This window comes from Ischnura elegans, chromosome 9 (genome assembly GCF_921293095.1).
Source record: "Ischnura elegans chromosome 9, ioIscEleg1.1, whole genome shotgun sequence".
NCBI lineage: Eukaryota > Metazoa > Arthropoda > Insecta > Odonata > Coenagrionidae > Ischnura > Ischnura elegans.
The window spans coordinates 93,024,288-93,048,190 of NC_060254.1; the positions used below are offsets into that span (position 1 = coordinate 93,024,288).

Below are 23,903 nucleotides of genomic sequence, written 5' to 3' on the forward strand. Positions count from 1 at the left end.
TATTCTCGTTCAGAGGAATTTCCCAGATTTCTCCCTCCACAGCATGGACAGCTATCTCACGTGTTGTGTGGAAAACATATCCCACGGACCAGGCTTACAATAACACATCGGGTACGGACCATCCTGATTTGTAATTGGCATTTCTAGTCTCCCTAGAGTAATAATATGCTTCTCAAAAATGTGTTTTTTTGCAGTTAGCATTCAGTTCTTAATGAATAATAAAAGGAAAAAATACATAGTTAAAATTGAATGTTATTTTAAATTTCGTAATCAAGATGCAAAATCCGGGTATATAACTGTTGAAAATAAGGAAAAAAAGTAATTTTTATTTCCAAGGAATCAAATTTATTAATTGAAATCACTAAATATGAAATTTTTTAAATTATTAGAAATGCTAAGCGTTTTTTTACGTATTTTCAGTAATTTTTTATTAAAAATATTTTTTTTGCAATAAAAAATGTCCAGTCTATTTCATTAATAACGAGTCTAGCTGCTATCTATATGAATGTTTTAGCGTAGAATATTAACTGATAGATAAAAGTGATACTGATGATGATAGATAAATTTAATTTTTAGATGTGAAAAACTCAAACTTCGTATGGCAAGATTGGGTAGTGTTTCGTATTTTGAGGAGATATTTTTAAATTACAATTGAATTTAGTATTACGAAACCAGGCCCCAAAGCTATTAAAACTAATTAGCATCATTATTCGTTGGAAAATTTGCCGAAAAATACAAGCGCCTTGTTTTCCAAAAGTTAAACCTCCCAAAATTTCGATTTTATCTGGCTGTACATCGATCTATCTATGAGTGGTGGAAAACTTTATCGGTGATTATTTAATTTGATAATAATTTCTGGAATATTATTAGACATAATATAGATCTCATAGATTTACCTATGAGTGGTGAAAAACTTTACCGGTGTAATGTATAACGACAATTTCTAGTGCCCTAATATTCAATAATACAATATACTATATTAGTTGGAGTAACTTGTATTTTTTATTCAAATTAAAATTGATACGTATTTTGCTTTTCTTTTTTATCACAAAATTATATTTATACTTGATGGGAGAAGGTACCTGGATTACTTCATGAGGCGTAAGTGATGCTCTGGAAGGGAAGCGGTATGGTTCGTGGCCTATGAAGTTTTAGAGTGACTTGAATTTTTTTATTGAAAGTAAAATTGAAATGTATTATTCCCTACTCTGTCTGGATCACAGAAGTTAATTTAGTCTCGACGAGAAAAGATACCCGGAAGTTTTTTTAATCACTTGTGCTCAGTGGCGGATCCAGGATAGGGAGAAGGGGGGGCTAAGATTACGATTCTATCTAATGTAAATTGAATACACAAGGGGGGTGACATGCCTCCCTAGCTCTTCTCTGAATCTACCACTGGATCGTAACATACCAAAAGCGTGTAAAATACTCCCTGAGTTTAGAGCTAATTTGTATTTCAATTCGTTAAAAAGGTAAATATGTATGAAAATATGACTTAACACTTTTGTACAAAGTGGCAGGTTCCAAATACATCAATTTCACCTAGAGTGTGTTTCGACCCAATGGGGCTATAATATAACATATAATATAACTTTATTCCATTTATATTCAGAATATTATATTAGGAAACGCTTAAATAATTGTGGAATATATAGTTACCCCTTATTGAATAGTTTTGGGGCTACCAACTTACACTTTTTGTACAGGCCTGGTGCGAACATGCATGAAAAGTAAATTTATTTCTTTGCATTCAGTGATTTTTTTTATCTTACCGATTGCATTCACTTATGATATATAACCCTCTTAGTTTCCCCCACTCCATAGATCCGCCACTGCTTGTGTTTCTTATTTAAAGAAAATTTGAAATGCATTTTCCCCACCCTGCCTGCATCACGAAAGTTTATTCAGTCTCAATGAGTTAAGGTATCCGTATTACATCACGAGGCGTAAGTGATGGTCTGGATGGGAAGGTGTAGGATTCGCGGAAGGGAGCGAGGCAGGTATATATGTATAATGTAGTGGTGCTCTCGGCGGATTGCGGAAATGGATTTAGACGAGGGGTCAAAGGACGGAAGGCGGCAGATAAGCAGCACTGGTGGCAAGGTCGCGCTGTCCCTCGTAAACTTGGAGTCTGCTCCCCCCGACATACTCCTGCTTCCTCCCCTTCCCGTCCCATCGGCTGGCCGACCCGTCGCAGTCTCCCCAGCGCCCGCGAACCACTGCCAATATAAGGGTGTTGCGCTGAGACTTAAAACGATGCGTACGGGAGTGTTTAACTCCCTCGTACCGTTGCGTTCAGGCAGTGTTTTTTAAATTTGATTATTAAATATGCACCTTTCTTTTTAAGGTGACATCATTTCTAATTTTTAAATTATTTATATTTTTTGTATTCAAGTGTGATTAAAATAATCCTCTTTCATGTGATGCAAATGCGTGAAAGTAGAAACATCGATAACATGGCTTTGTGTAAGCGAAAAATATGTTGAGATGTACTAAATTTGAGTAACCTATGCAAAATTTTATTACCAATGGTATTTTCCCGCGACATACGAGCAAAACATAAAATAATATATTTAAATGGCATCTATTACGCATGGCTCAGGAAAAACGAATATTCTCGTGATCTATACGCAACGTGTTTAGTGGATTCAGGGTGACCCGTCAAATGTATTATACTTTATTGTGATCGTGTTTTAAGACGATGTTTTTATATCAATATTGAGTTTTTTACTGAAGATACAATTTTATTTATTACATGTGTTACAAACTGAAGTACATTTGGCCAGTTTAGGGTAAAGTTCGCCCTCGCTTATAATTTAATAATAGAATTGAAGCACATTCAGGGGTGGAGGGCCAGTTTCTTTCTCTACACCACCTCGTACAATATGTTTGGGGCTGTCTGTTAGCTTCACGCGCAATTTGAACCCACATCCCCTCGATCAGCAGCCAAACGCTCTACCCACTATGGCAACCACGCTCCTATAAAAAATATCTAATGAATAATAATAGATTAGTGTTGAAAGTTGTTTTTTAAAGAAGAATGCTGCAATAGGGTGGTTTCATTTTTTTTATTGCCTAAATCGAAAGATTATTACTCCTGGAGTACGTATTTCACGCTTTTAGATGTTAAAATGAATATATCTATTTTTCGCGATTAAATGGAAAGTTAAAAATTTCATTAATTCGCGCGCGAAAACACGACGGCTAAGTTTGAATGATGGGAAAAGCCCGTGTGACATCAGTCTGCTTCCCGCTGCCGCATTGTGAGGTGACCTTGGGGCGAGGCTTTGAGCGCTGGTACGACGCAGAATGCTAACAGGTAGCGGAGTACCATGCTAGCTGGTAGCGCTCGGCTTAAATGAGGATTATTAATATCTTATAAAACGAAGAAAACTTTCCGACCTTTGGCAGTTTTAATATAGATAGGTGATTATTAAGACATGTTTCCCTGAGCTCTGTGCCTCATGCATGCATTGGTAACCTCAGACGATGTAAAACTCCTATCTACTCGAATAGAAACTAGGTCCCTGTGACGTCACGTGGAGTGGAATCGCATGGGCGCCAACCTGGCCTTTTTCAAATGAGGATAAAATTGACCATTGCCATTCGTCTAAACCTGTATTTCTAAAACCAAATAATTTGTATATTATGAATACAGTAATGGTGGGTAACGAATCGCAATCAATGCCTTTCGTTTTCTTTGATGAAGGAAACTACCCTATTATGACATTACGCTCAATATCCATTATTTTATTGTGAAATGAAACCGAAGTAGCTCATTCGTATAACTTCGTCATGCTTTTTGAGGTATGTTGGAGAGGAATTTTTATTTTAATCTAAAATGCATTTGAATTTTTTTTCCTTTGGCGTCTGTATACCAAAAGTAAATCTAGTTCCATCAAGAGACCCGTACTTTTACGCAACGCGAATCGTCGTCGAAAATCGTAAATAATGAAGAGCCTAAGGTTTATTTTCAATGGTGAAAAACAGTGCGTAAATACGTACTAACAGTAAGTTGGCAAAATGCGCAAGCGATGAAAAAAGAGCCAATGATGATAATTTTGTCTAAATAGGGTAATACTTTGATTGTAATATTCAATAAAGTTCGTAAAAAGGTGAAGTATATCCAGGGTTATCATAAAAGAATGTTTTTGAACATTAGTTTGAATGAAAACGGAATTATTTACGGCTTAGGTTTTTTTTTTATTTTTCGAATTTACCGTCTCAAACAATTTTTTTGCACAACTAATAAATTTCAATGTGTACGTTCTTAGTCGCTCGACGAGAGAGAAAACTGCCGTCCAAATTAGCCAACTCCAAAACGGAAGGCGCCAAGGGGACCACGGCTTAACGTCAGGACGGAGTGCTGGAAAGTGCCCTCCTCAAAGCACACAAGCAACGATCGGACAGGGTCCGAAAAAATCTCTACCACCCTATCCATACTATCTTCTAACACTTCCATGGACTAACACACCTGACCGGCAATCGGGTGATCCGGGTTCGAATCCTGGCTAAATCAAATATTTTTTCATGGCGAACTTCATCCGTTTGTGGAACTGTGCTGGAAAAAGCTGTGGAACGATTGGCCGAAACATGTAAAAGACTGTGCATCACAGGAAATATTTAAGAAAAGGATTGTCACCCACCTACTTTCTTGCTACCCATGAACTCTGATCATGTAATTTAATAATCATTTATCTGCTCATTGATGTGATCAATATCTATTGTTGTGTTAGAAGTAGTGATCTATTTCTTGTTTCATTTGTTAAGCTAAATTTCCTTTTTTAAGGTTGTGTTATTTATTTCTTGGTATGTTTAATGTTCGTTTTTCTATTAGAAAAAGAAATTATTATTTTAAAGTTTTTCCTGGATAAACACAATTACTTATACCACTTTTTTATATAAGAGAGCAATGAAATGCTCAGCAATCAAATTATTCTTTTCCAGTTTTACCATGTTAATTCCAGTTTACTATGTTAATTGTACTGCTCACCACTTTAACAATTTCTATGTTCCAAAGGAGTTAAAACTCCTATAGCAATAAATGAGTTAATTATTATAATAATTATTATTTAACTTTGCACCCGCGCGCGTGACTGCGTACAAAGTCACTTGCTCCCGCAGTGCTTTGAAATTCATTGTCGAAGACCACGGCTTTTCACCCCGACAGTGGCTTAGTAAGCACGACCCTCGCCACATGTGCCACAGTGTGGACTTGTGAAGTCAACATCTTGTTCGGTAAAACCCATCCCGTAGATCGCTCTGAGAAAATGTCTTGTTGGTGTAACTGGTTAACACACCTGACCGGCAATCGGGAGATCCGGGTTCGAATCCTGGCTAAGTCAAATATTTTCTCATGGTAAACTTCATCCGTTGGTGTATTGTGACAACAGTTTCATTTATTCTCTTGGGTATAATTATTCATGGGAAGATCCGCTCAGAAGAAAAATTCAGGCCCACTCGTGTCATCATCGTTTCCTTTGCTGGTTCTCTTCTGGGAACCGTGCGGACCTCTCGAAATCTCTCCCGACCATTCCCGGAAAGAGGACGCGGACCTTTCCTCTCTCCGACGCCCACTCTGCATCCTCTCAACTGTGTGGAAAATGTTGTTCGCCCGTAACTTCCGAGTACTGCTCCGTCCATCATCAAAATTCCGAGGACGATTCGAATACTCGAGAGGTGTCGTAAATGAGTGTGTGTTGTTTGGGGGGGGGGGGGGGGGCTTGAGAGGGGGAGTTGCTTCCGTCGTCATTTCGCTTCCCTCCTGCCCACCTCTTTTTTTTCCTCCTCCCAAGCCTCATCACGCATATATTTCCATTTTCTTTTTCTCCTAAATTTTTCTCTCTTGACCACATCCACCAAGTATACAGCATCGTCCTCACGTAGTCGTATGTAGATGCGCACATTATGGGAGGCGAAGTTGAATAAATGAATTAAATGGAAGAGGCAGATAGCTTGTAGAGATCCATCACAAGATATTAAGTGATACTACTTTGCACTTTTCCACATAAAACTTTATTTCACCTGAGTCAACATGTTTCACTGCACTCCAACATTATCAGGACTCAAATTGACAAAAGCCAAAAAAACACCTTATCATCTCAGTCTTCATAATGCTGCAGTGCAGTGAAACATGTTGACACAGGTGAAATGAAGTTTTACGTGGAAAAGTGAAAAGTAGTATCACATCATATTTTGAAGTTGAATTAGTTCAATTCTTTACCTCATTTTAAACTGTGTGGTATTCCATTTTAAAGTTTCTTTTTTAGATATCAAGGCAGGAAACCTTGGAAGTAGTTCAACTTTTATCGCAGAAGGAATCAATTTATAATGAATATTTCGTAAGTGCCACAACATTGATCACATTGCGTAGCAAAAGAATGTAGCTTTAAATTTCTATTTTTCATTGTATAATTTATAAGGAAGGATTCGAAACCCATGCAAATTATATTTTCTCGCCAACCAGAGATAATGGGAATGTTTTTCTTTTCCTTTGTTTTACGTTCAGAATATATATTTTTGTTCACTTTCGCCATCACGAGACGTTCTGAATTCACCATCATGTACTTCTTATTGAGATTGTTTATGGAAGTAAAATGGATCGATCGAATCAGTAAATGAGGAAGTGCTAAGAACAGTGGGAGCAAAGAGAATTCTTCTAATAACTTTAAGGAATAGACGCAAGAACTTAGTTGGCCACGTTTTGATGAATGATAGCCTGATGGAGACAATCGTTGTAGGACAGGTGGATGGAAAGAAGGGCAAGGGAAGGCCCTGAATGAGTCATATTGGACAGCTTAGGTTTTTGACTAATGATGATGATGAATTGGTGGCATACGTATCCCGCACATTCTATTATCGTCAGAAAGGGTCGAAGAAAGGTCCACTAATCGGTATATCTGTACTCCCCAATTGATCAGTTGCTAGTTGTTCCGACCTGGTGTGGGCAGTGGTGTAACTATGGGGGGATGAGGGAATAGATCCCTCCCCCCAAAGCCTCAGAGGATTAAAAAATAATTTAAAGCTATTGTCTAGTTCTGACATGTAATGACTCCATGTGCTTAAAGTTAAATCTTTAGTGATAAAATGATGTAAAATTTATTTCCAGGCATGTCATTATTTTTTAATTTGTCGTTGACCTATCCCCTCCCCGGAACGGAAAGCACATTCCTACTTACACCACTGGGTGTGTGGACTTTGCGTGTGATATTCCTGCTAGGTGCAATATATTCTAGGTGTACGACAAAGAGGGAAGTTATGATTCTGTAGCATTGTTTTTCTGCTGATTCATACTTCACTGAAACTTGAAAGTGAACTTTAATTTTGGTTTTTGGTATTGTCAGTTGTGCTTTTTACATGCCTCTAAGAGTAGAAAACAACTTTTTTTTAAACAAATCAACGTTTTCTCCCTATAAGTATCAGAAAAATATAACTATATACGTAATTAAGATTCGAGAGACGACCTATCACCGCTGACATATCAGAAATTTGCAAAGTTTGAACTCTCTCGGTCAGGAAAGTTGGTTTATGGGTAAAGTTCGGAATAAGGCAACTTTTGGCTCTGTATGGTAAACGGACTTTCTTATCTCCCTAGACAGGCAAATTCTGCGGAGTATGAATAAGCCAGATGAATCATTTTGGCACTCTTTGAATACTTCTGTGATGATTGCAGTAAGTTGCGAGCGTAGCATTCAATTTGAGCGTTTAAACCTTGCTTTCAGGGCTAGGCGTCCGAATTCTCGTACTCAGCCGTCCATGTCACTGCGGGCAAAGAAATCGTCTCGGGAAGGTGCCCCCAAGTGGGCATGAAGGAGCACGTAGAGTTTGCGGTTTGAGCAACCCAGTTAAGAGGACAAATACCTTTCGCTCAACCGGCATTTTTATGTGAGGATAACCCGCAAAAAATGATGCTATGATCTTGAATTTTCAGAATGCATAAATCAGACCGTTGATAACATTCATCCGTATCTCAAATTTGATAATTTTAATTTTTCGTCATCGGAATACTTTAACGGTAGTACTGACCATACGAGCTAGTAAGCACTCATGAATAGTTAGTCTCGTCATAGTTAGTTATTTAGTTAGTTTTTTTTAAGATAAAATGGAGAATATACCTTTACTGCGAAATACATGCGAATTTATAGTCAACGCTTTTGTGCAAAAAAATTTCCAATTATAAGTTCATCATTTCAGTAAAAATCTTTTTCACCCTGCAAATTTAGCCAAATTTATTTGTTATCAGTCCTAAGTAAGGCATAGACTTTTTAAAACGGCGACCATGAATTTACGGAATGTGATATCCCTTTAAATTAATTATTGTATTACGGAGTTCCTTAATAAATTTTCCAATTCAATTGAGAGATAAGGTGTATTGACTTCGTATTGGCGAAAATGCTCAATTGAGTCGCTAAAAGTTCATTCATATTATAATTACAAATGGCGAGTTATAATTAAATGAAAAATGAATTACCTCATTATAATTTTGCTTTCGTGCGGTCGATTATTTAATGAAACCGAATAAGTGAAACTTTTGGGGTATGATTAACATTTTTTCCTGTATAATGAAAATGAGTATACCTACTGATAGATTACACCAACGGTGTACTGAGTGGGATTTGGTAATTTTAAAAATTTGTTCTACTTTATAACAGAAAAGAATTTTGCTAAAATTATAATTTTATTGTCAATTTTGAAAAACTGTATTCGTAACCAGTTTCAGGTAATCGTGCACAAATATGTAGTTCTAAATAATTGTTGCAGAAATTGAAGGTTTTTTCCATTATTATTACGTTTAAGAGTCTTAAGTCGGAAAAATAATGGCCATTTTTTATTATTTTCATTCTCTTATGTTTAAGATGTCACTGCAGACGAATATGATTCCGAATGCCTCTCCCTCGTGAAATTTTCCCGAAAAATCAAATACTCTATGTGCACTTGAAAAGAGTAGGTAAATAATCTTTCTTATAAGTAGGGCTTGAATGTATTACCAACCATTCATAGACAATTGATGGATTTTTATTAGAAGCATAAAATATTAAAGGTATTGTGGTCGTATAATTCAGATTTCTAGCTGTTTACTCTTGCCTCACGGAATTCGTAGGTTTTGTTGAACGATTAGAAGGAAAAGACAACTTTAATTTGTAGTACATTCCAATTGATACTCGACGCTTTTGTGCAAAAAGATACTTCTCAAATTAATTCATAATTTCAGTAAATCCTTTTCCAAACTGCAATTTTAGTCAAATTTATTTGCGATTGATTCCAGGTGAGATACCAAATTTTGAAAATGCCGACCATAAATTTTTGAAAGGTGATGTCCCTTATTATCATTACACGGCAATATTCAATAAATTTTTCATTTTCCATGAGGGATAAATAGTGTTTCCTTGCCATCGTACTTGCGAGAATGCCGAATAGAGTCGCTTAAAAAGTTCATTCGTATTATATTCATATGCAAAGAGTTACATGAAATATGAGTGACCTCATTATGTCAAAAATTTAGCTTTCGCGTACTCCATTACTTATGAAATCAGAATAAATTAAAAATATAGGGTAAAGTTAACACTTTTTCCTGTAAATTAAGAAATCTTACTGATAGCTCACATTAGCGATGCACAGAGTGGTATTATTATAGTGGAATAAGTATATATTGGTGTAAGCATAGTATGGTAATAATTTTAAGGGACTTCATTTGAATGCGTTATGCGAAATCAAAATGTTGAAAAGAAAACTTGTAAGTATATTCATCAATCTTTGTCCTGGCTTTCCTCCATCTCTCGGTGGAAGGAAGAATCCTCTCATGAGCTAAACATAAGAAAATTTGTCATTCTGAAAAAATCGGGGGCTCAGTAGGTATGCAGTCATCCCAATTTCCGACCGCAATTCCTCTGCTTCGTGAGTCGTTGCATGCTCGACGAAGGTGACAAAACATCCGACCCTAATGGGATTACGAGCATCGATCGGTAGAACACCTATGCGCGCCTCGTCAACTGTCAAGTGACGCGGGCGCGGCGACAGAAAAAATAAAAGAATGCCGTGGGGCGGGTCGTTTTTTTTTTTAAGGAGACGGCGATTTCACGGTGTGGACCGTCGGATTTTCTCTCGCTCGACCTCTTAATATCCAAACGGTGATCTCGGCGGCTCATCTCCTCCAAGTACAGAAGATTCCGGCTAATAGGGACATATCGGGACTCGTGCACTTTCCCCCAACTAAGTGGCTGCCCCAATTAGGCGAACTATCCTGATATGGGCATAAAGAAACGTTGAAATGATAGAAAGAATGTTTATAATACAACATAATTTTATTAAACTATTAATTTGATTAATAAATCAGCGAGTTTAGGTAATTTATTATAATTTTTAAGATTTATGACAATTTAGTTAAAAATATTTTGGGTGACCCTTAATGAATGTTTTTTACTAATTGTTTAGTCCTATTAATGAAAAGTCCTATCCTCTTGCGGATAGTATAACAAGAGCTTATCGAAATAGGGTAAAAATAGGAACATTTGTGAAAAATGAGAGTAAATCACAGGAGGAAAATATAAAAAAATAGCATTCTGAAAAAAAAAATTAATTTCGTCACGAATATAGTCTATGTCGCCGAGTCATGGCCCAATAAAGCGGCATGTTGTCCCAATTAAGCTGAGAATACTCTGGGATATTCCTCTATTGGTTTCTACTCTTCAAGATCTGCCCCAATTAAGCGGTTGCCCCAAGTAACCGGTGGACCCATTAAACGGAATCTACTGTATCTGATGCAGTCCGTGATAAGCGTGGGCCGTCTCTGTAGCTTATTCGCTCACCGCGCTGACGGGCAATCAGCGCAAGTTTTTCGCAGTTTTCATAAAAGATCCTTCGCATTTTGTAAAAACTGCGAAAACCAAGTCCCTTAAAAATAACTTAGAAATAATACATTGATTTAAATACAGCCGCAGCGAACAAATCAGATGGAATGAAGTACAAAGTGTATCAGAGTATTACGAACATATTTTCTTTACGTCTTAGAAAAAGAGTACCTGAAACTGGTTACAAAAACAGTTCAGCAAATTTGATGCAAAAATAATCATTTTATGCTAATGATATTATGCTCGTAGAACTTGTTTTATGTTATTGTCAAAGGCTCGAAAGTTGCGTGTGTACATTCTATCCCGTTTCCGGTGAATAGTTTATTTTCAAATTCTTTTCTTAATATGATTGTTATTATAACAGTTCCACGAAAGATCGCTAGCGATCTATTACGATGATGTCATTATTTTACTCTCTCTTTTCTTCTGCCGGGATTTTTTTAGTGGTTGATGAGTTTAAGACGGGTTGAATTTTATTTTTATCATTTCAAGTACCGAAGTGGAAGTGAGAAGGACAAATGTATGTTTGTAGGAGGTATTCCTCTCGCAAGTTATTAGTCGGAATTATTCGTAAAAGACCGCATCAAATATATTCTTTTTGCCTCTGAGGGTGACAATAATATTGAATATCTCTTTCATTAACCTAAAGCTACTTTACCTGCAAACTATCACCAATGATATTTGTAAAGGGCTGTATTAAAATGAGTGATTCCAGGCTTGATAAGATGGATATCCAATAATATATCGATAGAAAAGGCAATTTTCCGATAAAAATTATTTCTATCGTTTTCGATACAGTTCTCATCATCGTCACCTGTGGATATGTACAAATATGCCTCGTATCATCGCCGCCTGAGGATATATATATAGACTGACACACCTCACACTTTTCGTATTTGATGCAGACTATATAAAAACAATTAGAAAATGAAAACTTTTTTATAGAAATATTCCCATTATTCTCCTACGAAGGATTATAGCAGCTGTGATAAAATTGGAATCCCCTCCTGGAAAGTAATGCCATTTTTAGTAACGGCTTTCGGGTGTTCCTCCGCGTGGTTCTATCTAAAGGCGACAGTTTCTCCAACCATCCTGCTGGCGTTTAAGTCAGAAGGGACTTCTAACCTCGCACGTCCTCACTTGATGCGAACTACATTGAAAAAATTAGAGAGTGACAACTTTTTAAAAGAAATAGAAGTGGCTTTTGACCTGAAGACGCCAGCAGGATGGCTTGAGAAGCTATCACACTAATGAAGAAGCAGGAGCAATTTCTACAATTTTAAATTTATTGGTACTGCCGGTTGCGCTTTACAGCATCATCAGGTACTGTAAAGCGAAACCGGTAGTACCAATAAATTTAAAATTGTGGAAATTGCTCCTGCTTCTTCATTATGTCACGTTTCCACTCCATCTCGCCTGAAACCTCAGATTACTATCACACTACTCGGAAGAACGCCCGAAAGCCGCAACGAATGTGGAGAAAGGCCGCTTAAAGCTCAGATCTAACACTGTTTCTCTTATTTGGTAGTTATGTTGCACCATCTACGCTGTCGCGGCAGCTCGGCGAGAAAAACGGTAGGACGATGCCGCCGCCGCCTCCGGCGTATATGTCCTCGGCGCCCACTTGTAACATAGCCCGAGATCTCTTTTTCCTCCGCCCGCCTGAAAGTGGACTCACCGAGCGAAGGCGTGGCCCAGAGAACGAGGAGAACGGCGACCAGGGACAGGTGGAGAGGGCTGCTCCGGCCGCAAAGCGCTCCCTCGCCGGTTGCATGGGTGACGCCGTCCGTAGCCGTCTCGCCGGCGAAGCCCTCCGCCTTCTCCGTCGGGACGCAGCTTCTCTCCGCGGTCGGTCGGCCTCTCCTCCGGCCCTCGCCGGGGCACCGTCCGACGCTTACCCCGCGAGACCCCCCGCGGCTGCCGACCACCTCCACTGACATAGCCCCGCCCTCTTCGCGCCGGCTTAGGCGACGCGAGTAACTTACTATGCCGAGTGTTCAACTAGACTTGGCGAGGGAGTAAACAGCAAGCCCAGTGGGTCGGTATAGTGTCGTATACTCTACTCTCTCCCGTCTATGATGACGTTCAAGTGGAGGTGAGAATTTTCTCAATTCACGTCCTTGTTTATTTATTCTTTTGTATTTTTTTTCAAAAGGGTCACTTGTTGCTCTAATTTTCAGTCTGATACACTATTGTCAGGGCAGAAATATATCTTACTCAAGTCCCACAATACGGTGATTTTTCCTATTGGAATACCACACACGATTGTTTGTAAATATGCTAGCCCTTCGGCTACCTACAGAGAACGGCACAGCAAATGTCAGCGCTGATTTTAATCTTACTACACTCCAAAGCACAACGTTCTTGCCAATAGGATAGAACTGCACTCGACTGTCGAAAAATGTTCTTCAATGTCTTTCTGTGAGCTGACCAGTTGAGTAAATGAAACTGCACTGGATTTTACAAACTAACTGTTATCTTCCACTGTTCTGTCAAAACGCTGATTTTCCGGCAGTAAAACCTCGTGTTAATTAGCAACTGCGATCAATTTCCTCAATGCCTCTGGCTGGCCCTATCGAATAAAAAAAACTGCACAAGATTTTCTAGATCAAAACGCTAATTGCGCCGAACTAAAACCTCGTGTTAATTAGCTATTTCACTCGATTTTCGAAAATAAGTTCGTTAATGTCCCTCAGTTATGTGGTTGGCCCTAGCGGGTAAAACTGCACTAGATTTTCTTAGTGAAAAAGTTAGTTTTTACGGCACTGAAATCTCGTGTTAACTGCACTCGATAGTCAGGAAATGTTTCTTTTGGCGATCTGGTTGACCCTAGCGGGAAAAACTGCACTAGATCTGCTTAATCTCCCTCCGGTACCTCAACTCCTCAGATCGTCCGTGAGGGCAGAACCCCGCGTCGGTCGCTGCCGAACTAACTCTCTTGACCGAAGTGGATCCAGACACTTCGCCCCGGTGTTTCCGGGGAGGATGTCACACCCGGCCCCGGCAGTCGAGGAAGATTCGGCCGAGGGTGATCCCTGTCTGCTTATGAGGACCAGTTGCTCGGGGAGGGGTCGACGGACCTCGGCGTCTCTCTCCCACTTCGGGGGTCCTCTTTCGGGGACGTCCTTGCCGGCGCGGTGCTATCTCAACAGTCGCTCACGGAGGAGGCGGCACGCGCTGATCTCACTGAAGTCGGGCTGCCGGCACTCATTCAAGACGAACAGTTTGTGTGGTGTCCCTCTCTCCTACTCTCTATACATCTCTTTCTTTTTCGTTCGCTCTTCCTCACCCTTCCCCCCCCCCCCTGCCGCCCCTACTCCGGATCCAAACTCAAACCCCCCCCCCGAACACCGCCCCACCCCGCTTCAGGTCGTCTGCCTCCTCCTCCGTCTTATACTCTCTGACAAGAGACTCTCTCTCTGCCCCCCCCACCCACCCTACCCCTTCCCCTATACAGTCCCCCCTCCCTTCCCTGTTTACCCCTCCTCTTTCCCCCACCCCCATTACTCTCCTCCCCCCCCCCCCTCTCCCCACGGAGTGCCGAGCCGACCTCGCAAGGCCGACGTGAAAAATCCCAAACACACGCTCACGCACACATTCGCACGCATGAGCGCAGCCAGCCAGACGCAGCCAGCCACTCCCGCCTCACACACGATCAACGCCTCCTCCCCCTCCTCTTATCCCATTCCTCCCTCTTTCTCTCTCCGGGGAGAAGTTGGGTTTGTCAGTGTGTGTGGAGGGGTTGTTTTTCTTTGTGTTCATCCTCCTATGCACTCCTCTAAGTCTCTTCTCGATCACCTCTTTTCGTTTCGATAACACACGGTTATCATAAAAGAATGGCGGGGTTTTGCTCGTGTTATTTTTCGTAGTTTTAATTGAAATAGAATTACTTGGGTAACTGATAACTTCAGGCTTCAGATAACTTAACTATGTGAATCTTTTCCACAATGGAGGACTACATGATATAAAAGTTGATGGAATGAAAAACCTTGTTGTATCCCACCAATTCAGAAGTTATGTTTGTCAGTGTGTGAAGCGGTTGTTTTCCTTTGTGTTCATCCTCGTATGTACTCCTCTAAGTCTCTTCTCTATCACCTCTTCTCGATCACCTCTTCTCGTTTCGATAGCACAATGTTATCATGAAAGAAAGGTGGGGTTTCGTTCGTTCGTGGTTTTAATTGAAACAGAATTACTTGCGTAACTGATAACCCCAGGCTTAACTATGTGAATATTTTCCATCGTGGAAAACAACAGGATATAAACGTTGATGGAATGAAAAACCTTGCTGTATCCCACCAATTTAGATAAATTGTTGGAATGCAAAAAAGTTTTTCATTTCATAATGTTACGTTAAATCAAATTTCACGAAGTTGAGCTTTGGATGATAATGATAAAAAAAATAATATAGCTTTATTCACCTGAATATGTGTATACAATTGAACCTAGCAAAGTTATATTCTTTTCTTTATCTCCAATACAGAATCTTGAAATTTTCCTACCATTACCCTATGAATTACTGACACAATTCTTTTATATTAAGCATATAATTTTCCACCATTTTTCTCCCTAATTCTTTCACGTAGAATTTTTTCATATTTCTGCGGTAATTTGTGCAATTGTTAGATACTTTTACAAATACGAGTGAACCTATGAAAGAAGCAACCTAATATTCTTATATTTTCCAGATTTAAATAAGGTTTTTGTCCTATTATTTTTCAAACTTTTCGTCTCTAACAGTTTTTGCATAGCAAGTAAATTTATTACGTGCGCCCTTAGCCGCTCGATAAATTTCCAAACGATATTCAACTTCTGTCCAAAGAGTTTTTCTTTTCTTCGTTATTGGGGAACTTGCATGAAATTCGTCCATCACACTAGTAAGTCTTATTGAATAGACAATTTTCTCACGAGTCCAAATATACAAGCCAAAACTCTCCTAGAACTCAACAAACGTTATTAAATGCTAATTAAAAGTGCTCGAATATCACTTGAAGTCACGTGACCTGAAACGCCTTCTGACGTCATCGCATGGTACACCATTCACTTCGCTAAGGGAGTTGAGCGGTAGAGCCTTAATGCAAGATATCGAAATAAAAATCATCGCTTAGCTTTGTAGTAGTTTCCTCAAAGGACAAATTGACTTCAGAGGGATTTATGAAGGAACTATACGTCAGTTTACTTTTCATTGACTCCTTTATGGCGGCTGATTTTCTGAAAAAAAAACAGGGATTGCTTCGTAACTACCGCGATGCGTGTAGTAGAAGCAAGATGGTAGGTAATTATTACGATTAATAAAATTATATTACGAACTTTTTTAAATATGTATTTGTTTATTACCCAGTAAGATTAAATACATCCATTGCCAGCTGAAAATTCATCTTGTGTGTTTACTTAGTATCCTAGCAATCAGAGCTTACATAGTTTTCCCAATCGACCGGAGTTGAGATCCAAAATGAGTCGATATTGTAGGTTTTGCGTTGACATGCCACGGACGTTATGGGTATCACAGTAATACATAGTGAATTAACCTTGCCAAAAGCCTCATATTTCTCGTACATCTCTAATTTTTCACCGTGTTTTAGTCATAATCAATATTTATTCTCGTTAATAGCCACCTACCTATATATTCAATCCTACAATGGGCAGACTCATAGGTACATTTCCAGGGTTGTTTACAAAGTGAAATAAGTGATACATCCTAAATTTGGTGGCCATCCGAGAAAAACTAGCGATCAATACAACCCTACGGTGACCCTGATTCAAGATTGTACTTGCTTTGAGAAATATCCCGTTGACAAGGTAGTTAAAGCATTTAACTCCATTCTGTAGGTCATCAACGACTTTCTTCTCTTATTTTTGTCCATTGGGACACGAGCAAAAACCTTCTCCGGCGAGAAAATAGAGATACTTGAGCTACAGGGAACTGTACACGATTGATATGGTTTTCTTACGATTTTCTATTGAGTATCCATACTGCAATACACTTGTTCCACTAAGAAAATGATGTAGGTGTGTAACATAGACCACAATCTGCAATCAACTTATTTTCATTTAATCTCTCCAAATCTCCAAAAACAATCCCCATTATTTGTTTCAACAACGCCTTGGTAACCCAAAATATTCACAATTTGCCGTTTGACGTTAAAACAGCATTATTTTCTCCAAAGTTGCGTTTGAAACCCTGCATATACCGATTTTCTATCCACTTCCACAGTCTGTAATCAGTTGATACCGTCTCGTGACGTCACGGTCCAATGACGTCGTGTTTTCAAGCAGCCGATGAAGATTTATTTTTGGAGGCTCATAACTCAGCTGAAAAACATTGTTCATCCGCGAAATTTTCGGCGAGTATATTTGAGGTACGGACCTTTTTATTCTACTGCTTCAAAAAAAATTGTGCATGTTCCCCATTATTGTCATTCGTTAATTTGTTCATTGAGTGGTTTGGGTCGTGAAAATTTTGTTTATAAACATCACTATTGATGTACCCCAACGACAAAAAATCGCGAATACAACATTTTGAAATTTCCAACTATATGTAAATTGCTGGAAGAACACAATTGTTTTATGATAACTTTGTATTTCCACTCCCTTTTTCCCACTAAATCTTTCACATATAATGTTCTGAACATTTATGCTGTACCTTTTGTAATTATTATAGGAGCACTTTTTCTTAACATTCATTTTATACTCTTCTCTCTGCATCCTTTTCCTGGCTCCTCGCCTCTTTTTATAAATCACTTACCGCCCTTTCCTTTCCTCCTCATACCCTTAATATCATCTTGTATTCTCATTCCTCTCTCACCCCTCACCCTTTATCACGGAAGAGGTTAGGTTTCCAATTGGGGGATCGGGTTGGTGTAGTGTCTAGAGTATCGGATTCCCACCCTGTGGGCTCGGGTTCAAATCCCAGCGGTGGCTGATATTTTTCAGAGAATGACTGGTCCACGTTATATTGTTGTGTGGAGGATATTTCAAGCACAACAATCTGTCCGGCGGACGTTAAGCCGTGCTCCCCCTGGCGTCTTTCGTAAAGGCAGTTTTACACGGTACACGAAATTGCGCAATCTGACGCGCGTGCGAAAGCGCAATCAAAATTGCGTCGTATAAAGCGGTGAATTGCTAGAACACATGCGAGAATGCGTGGATACGAGACGGCAAAGTAGCACTTGTTCTAATTTCGTTCATGCATTCGCGCAATTCCACGCCATTTTAGCAATTAATGCAGCTCTAACTTGCGCCATTCCGTGCCCCGTGTAAAACGGCCTTTAAGGCCGTTGAGACCCTGTGGGCTCGGGTTCAAATCCCAGCGGTGGCTGATATTTTTCAGAGAATGACTGGTCCACGTTATATTGTTGTGTGGAGGATATTTCAAGCACAACAATCTGTCCGGCGGACGTTAAGCCGTGCTCCCCCGACGGAATTGCGCAGTCTGACGTACGTGTGAAGGCGCAATCAAAATTGCGTCGTGTAAAGCGGTGAACTGCTAGAACACATGCGAGAATGCGTGGATGCGAGACGGCAAAATAGCCCCTGTTCTAATTTCGTTCGTGCATTCGCGCAATTCCACGCCATTTTAGAAATTAATGCAGCTCTAACCTGCGTAATTCCGTGTACCGTGTAAAACGGCCTTAAGAGTGGGCTAACGCCGACGCCGGGTTTCTCTCCACCCTCCTTCACCTACCCTTCCCTCACGGCGCAAATGACCTCAGCTGTTCGCGTCCTCCAAATACCATACTATACCGGTTTCCTAATGGGTAGAGGTTGTTTTTTTGCCTGTGTCCGTGAAGAGGGTAGTTTCCTTCATCAAAGAAAACGAAAGGCAGTGATTGCGATTCGTTACCCGCCGTTAGTGTATTCATAATATGCCATTAATTTGGTTTTAGAAATACCAGTTTAGACGAATGGCAAATGTCAATTTTATCCTTATTTGAAAAAGGTCAGATTGGCGCCCATGCAATGCCACTCCAGGCGACGTCACAGGGACCTAGTTTCTACACGAGAGGATAGGAGTTTTACAACGTCTGATATAACCAAAGCATGCATGAGTCACAGAGCTCAGGGAAACATCTCTTAATAATCACTTATTACAATTGTCTAAGGTCGGAAAGTTTCCTTCGTTTGATAGGGAATAAATAATCCTTATTTAAGCCAAGCGCTACCTGCTAGCAGGGTACTCTGCTACCTGCTAGCATCCTGCGTCGTATCAGTGCTCAAAGCCTCGCCCCAAGGTCACCTCACTTGCGGCAGCGGGAACCAGAACGACGTCACACGGAGTTTTCCCAGCATTCATACTTAGCCGGCGCGTTTTCACGCGCTTGAAAATTTTCACTTTTTATTTAATCGCGAAAAATAGATATCGTCATTTAAAAATCTAAAAGTATGAAATGCCTACTACAGGAGTAATAATCTTTCGATTTAGGCAATCAAAAAATAATGGGAAACCACCCTATTAAGGCTATGCGGGATTTTAGGCGCAACTAGTGCTGAGGGTGTAAGGGGTATGGAATAACCGCTAGGGTAAGCGGGAAGTGCGGCTGCCCTCCCCCAGAAACTTTCCAAGATAAATGGTTCAAGATGGAGAGTTTTCAGCTCTGTGAATGGTTCAATGTTTTGTATGTGAGTCATCCGTCCCTCTAATACTAGTTCCTAAATTTGTCACATGAAAATATTTTTATAAAAATATATTCTCTGAGCACTGGGGATTATCCCCCAAAACTCACTGCGCCATTGTCTCAAGCGATAGCTTTTCAGGGACCAAAGCAATGATCACTCGACCCATCATTTTCTGAATCACACGTTCATTCCCACCGTCCCTTTTTCCATCACTTATACCGTCACTATTTATGTTAACAACTTCCATTCAATTACAAGAAAAGCGTGACGTTTCATTCGCTGTTAGCGTTCTGCGTACTGATTGGCTCAAGGACGGTGCCAGTGATGGTTTAAGCGACTGAGAAAGGGACGTATCTGGTGAAGGAAATTGTGGACTTTCTATGCCATTGTCATCTTTTTGCTTTCTTACCCCTTCTACAGCGTGGCTGGTATATAAAAGTATTATAAAATTTTTAATGTTTACATTGAGAAAGCCATCAACGAAATCAAGCAGAAAGCTTCGGGTGTCAATATCCACGGAGAAAAAATTAGTATGCTGCGATTTGCTGACGACATAGCAGTCATAGCCGACACAGAGAAGGATTTGAAGAAGACGTTGACAAACATGGAAAGGACAATGGCCAGATATCAGCTGAAAATCAACAAAAAGAAGACTAAGATATTAGTTTGCAGCAAAAGAGAGGAGGCTAAAACAAACATCAACCTAGGACAGCATAAGCTTGAAGAGGTGAACGAGTTCTCTTACCTGGGAAGCCGAATTACCAGCGATGGACGGAGCAAGAAAGAAATACACAGTAGAATAGCGCAGGCGAAGAGGGCTTTCTACAAAAAGAAGAATCTTCTTACAGCTGAAAATACCAGCATAGAAGTAAGGAAACAATTCATCAGATGCTACATATGGAGTATGTTTCTCTATGGTAGCGAGGCTTGGACGTTGACAGCAGCAGAGAAGTCAAGAGTGGAAGCATTCGAAATGTGGTGCTACCGAAGAATGATGAAGATAAAATGGATTGACCGTGTGAGTAACCAGGAAGTGCTAAGGAGAGTAAGAGAAAAGAGAAGCCTCCTAAAAACATTAAGCAGAAGAAGGGACAACTTAGTTGGCCACATTTTGAGGCACGATGGTCTGATGAAGACAATCGTTGAAGGACAAGTGGAAGGGAAAAAGGGCAAGGGACGGCCCCGAATGAGTTATATAGGACAGGTTATAAAGGATGTAAAAGAGAATAAATATGTAGCTATGAAGAGATTAGCGGATGGGAGAGAGAAATGGAGAGCTGCGTCAAACCAATCTTAGGATTGTTGACTAATGATGATGATGATAAAATAGCTGCAGATAGTGGCGTAGCCAGGGGTATTCGGGGGCTCCGGACCCTCTCCCCTCCAACGAAATACAAAAACTAAATTATTTTCCTTCATAAAAGAAAACAATATATTGAAAAATCATGAACTTACAAATATTTATTTTACGAATGAAGTTTTTTGATTACGAAAAGTGCTAAAATTAGTTAAAAACCCTCTAATTTAAATTAGTTTAAAACCCTGTTTTTCAAAAAATTTCCCCCTGGTTTTGGACCCCCCCTGAACGAAATTCCTGGCCGCGCTACTGACTGAAAAAATCTAGTATTGAAATAATCATGATGAAAAAGGTGCGTACATATAGGTCATCAAATAATGTTTTGATTATGAGAGGGCCCACTGTATCTAATTCGGAAAACATCGACGGCATTGTTTTTATGCAAGATGGCGCACCACCTCACTTTGAAAAACGTCGTGCGCGCGTGATTGGATGAGAAATTTCCAGGACGCTGGCTTTGGAGACGCGGATCTCATGAGTGGCCTGCAAGAAGTCCAGACCTGACACCATATGACTTTATTCCGGGGCTGGGCAAAAGATAAGGTATACCGTACAAAATCACGCAAACCAGAGCAATTGGAAGCAAGGATTTATGAAATTATCAACAATATCCCATGTGACTTCCTCCAGAAGACTCTATACTTGGCCGCTAGAGACGATTGGCTGATGCCACAGGCACTCACATTGAACTTTAAAGTACGCATCAAGATGGGGGAGGAGTTCTCGGGTTTCCAGCCGGGTGCAAGGGTTTTTCTGCACCGACGTTTCGAAGGCTGCCATCGTCTTCAGGGTGAATTCACCCTGGTGAATTCACCCTGAATGGTTAATGGTGAATGAAAGGTGAATTCACCCTGGTGAATTCATCCGAAGACGATGAATTCACCAGGATGAATTCATCGCCTTCGGGTTGATTCACCCGGATGGAAACCCGAGAACTCTTCCTCCAGTCCATTCGCCAGGAAAACCTTAGATCCTTCATTACGCATTAAGATTCTTATTATAGTACTGTATGTGTTATATCAATTTCAATAATTTAGTGCTGTTTATATAGAATTTATTCATCTTTGTCAGTGCCTTCTTCTATACCAGTCGCCCTGAAAGTCATCGTATCTATCTTTCACCACTTTCACTTTTTTAATCGATCGTACTAATGGATTCTCCAAATTCTTGTTCGGTAATGAGTGTTGATTTCACTGTAGAACTTCGTATTATTGTGCATTTCCGCACGCTTGCCTACTTTTACTCCACCATCGCTTCTTCTATCTTTATCTTTCTCTCTATCTTCCCCCACGTCACTTAAATATTCTCGCTTAAAAAAATCTCTAAATCTTCCTGTTGGAATATTTCCAACGCTCCCCCTCGCTTAATTGATTGCATGGTTGTGGCGGGATTTTTTTAGTTCCCGTGGCACAGTTTTCGTGATCCTTTGTGCCAACCCCATGTTTAGCCTGCCTGACACTTGCAGGTACTGCAGGCAAGAGCACCACCGTTTTAAAGTGTGATTGGTCCATGCAATGAATCGGAAAGCTATATATTTTCGAAATCGCTCTGCCGTAGCTCACTCATACAACTTTAGTCCATGCCCAACATAGCTCAACTTCGATCAACTTACGATGGCCGCTTTGACTTTAGTTCATTTCAAATTTCTTTTCGACTGACAAGTGACGAGTTTTAAAAAGTTAAAGATTATTTGCTACTACCTACATAATTTGCTATTGTGCATGGCTCTTAAAAAATAATGGTTACCGATGGTTTTAAGCCTACGCTCTGTCCACGTTTATATTTTTACTCCCATATTTTTTCCTTGTTGTATCGAATATTTTTTCCCAGCTATTTTTTTGCTATTATATTTTTAACGGTTCTGATGTGGTCCATGACAATATTCAAAATATTTGTTATTGTAGTTCATTTAAAATATCTTTACGACTGAGAGGCAGGCCCAAATTTTTTGATGGCGGAGAGCACGTTACTTTCTGAAAATCAATCAAAATGCGATTGACGGAGCCAAGCCTCCGGGAAATTCAGATCTACGTGGCGTAAGCCTCGTGAGTAAGGTAGTCATGTTGCTAGTTGGGGAGAGTTTTTTTGAGAAAGTCTTTCGTTTCCATTCAATGACAAATTCGTTTAACCCTTCAAAACCCACTATGTTTTTCTGTGAATTTTATTTTAATTTTTTTGGTTAATGTAGTTTTTTCAAATTTCCCTCACTCACGTAGATTTTACAGCTTGTTGCTTCAGAGCAGCACTGGGAACTTTTTCAGATTAATCCGCTGTTAATTAGTATCTCATTCAAAATGAATTCTTTCAAGATGCAACTATTGTTAACTATTCACACCATCAAATATTTCATTTTTATTGCTATTAAATTAATTTACCATGAAGATTATACGTATTAAATATTTATTTCAGATGTAAACTTTTTCGATGCCTGAAGTGCTTTATTTTGCACTGATGCAGAAGTATACTGCACTGAGCCACAAGATATTGGTCAATAAAAGCTTTTCTATAACACTATCGAACTAAGGCATCATTAATATTATTTTACATTTGCTAGTTTGAATATCGTCTTCCAGATGACTCGAGGATCACCTCTGAGGACAGAGGACAATTGCACATTCTATCACAGTGAATTGTGCGTAGACATAGGTAATATGTATTCCTCTTTCCTTTAGAGCTATCGCTGTCTGAAGGGAAGAAAACCAACTATCGAAGTATATTTTGAAAATTTGATATTCCGACAACTCATTAGTGAGAGCCATTACAACGTCGCACGAAAACTTCAATCGTACGTCTTCACAGGTTCCCTTTCCAGTACATATTTAAAAGTCGTGCATGAGTCCCTACTGGCCAGATCACATAAAAACTTACAAACCCTACGTTTACGGCTTGCCTAAGATATATTGTTTCCATTGGCTCCTCCCATTGATAGGAATCGTTCGCTCATTAATGGAATGTCACTCTTCGGGGGGTGTTTGCTGCATGTTGATATTATATTATTCAAAAGAGGCCTCAATTTATACAATTTGTCAAATTTATGATAAGTAGTGGGATTTTAATGGTTGTTATTCGAGAAATGTCGACACTCA

General features: G+C 39.6%; 1 protein-coding gene across 4 annotated transcripts in view; it reads right to left on the bottom strand.

The window, feature by feature from the left end:
* The window catches only part of LOC124165620 (follistatin-A), a 303,111-nt gene that overhangs the window by 268,733 nt on the left and 10,475 nt on the right, over positions 1 to 23,903 (bottom strand). For 3 of the 4 annotated variants that reach the window (XM_046543085.1, XM_046543086.1, XM_046543087.1), the window contains exon 1: positions 12,526 to 14,097. The exons of the other annotated variant lie outside the window; for it this stretch is intronic. In XM_046543085.1, coding sequence (XP_046399041.1) covers positions 12,526 to 12,787 — 262 coding nt within the window. In that variant the 5' untranslated portion in view covers positions 12,788 to 14,097. Of the gene's footprint in view, positions 1 to 12,525; positions 14,098 to 23,903 lie in introns of those variants that run through there. 4 annotated transcript variants of the gene reach the window in all.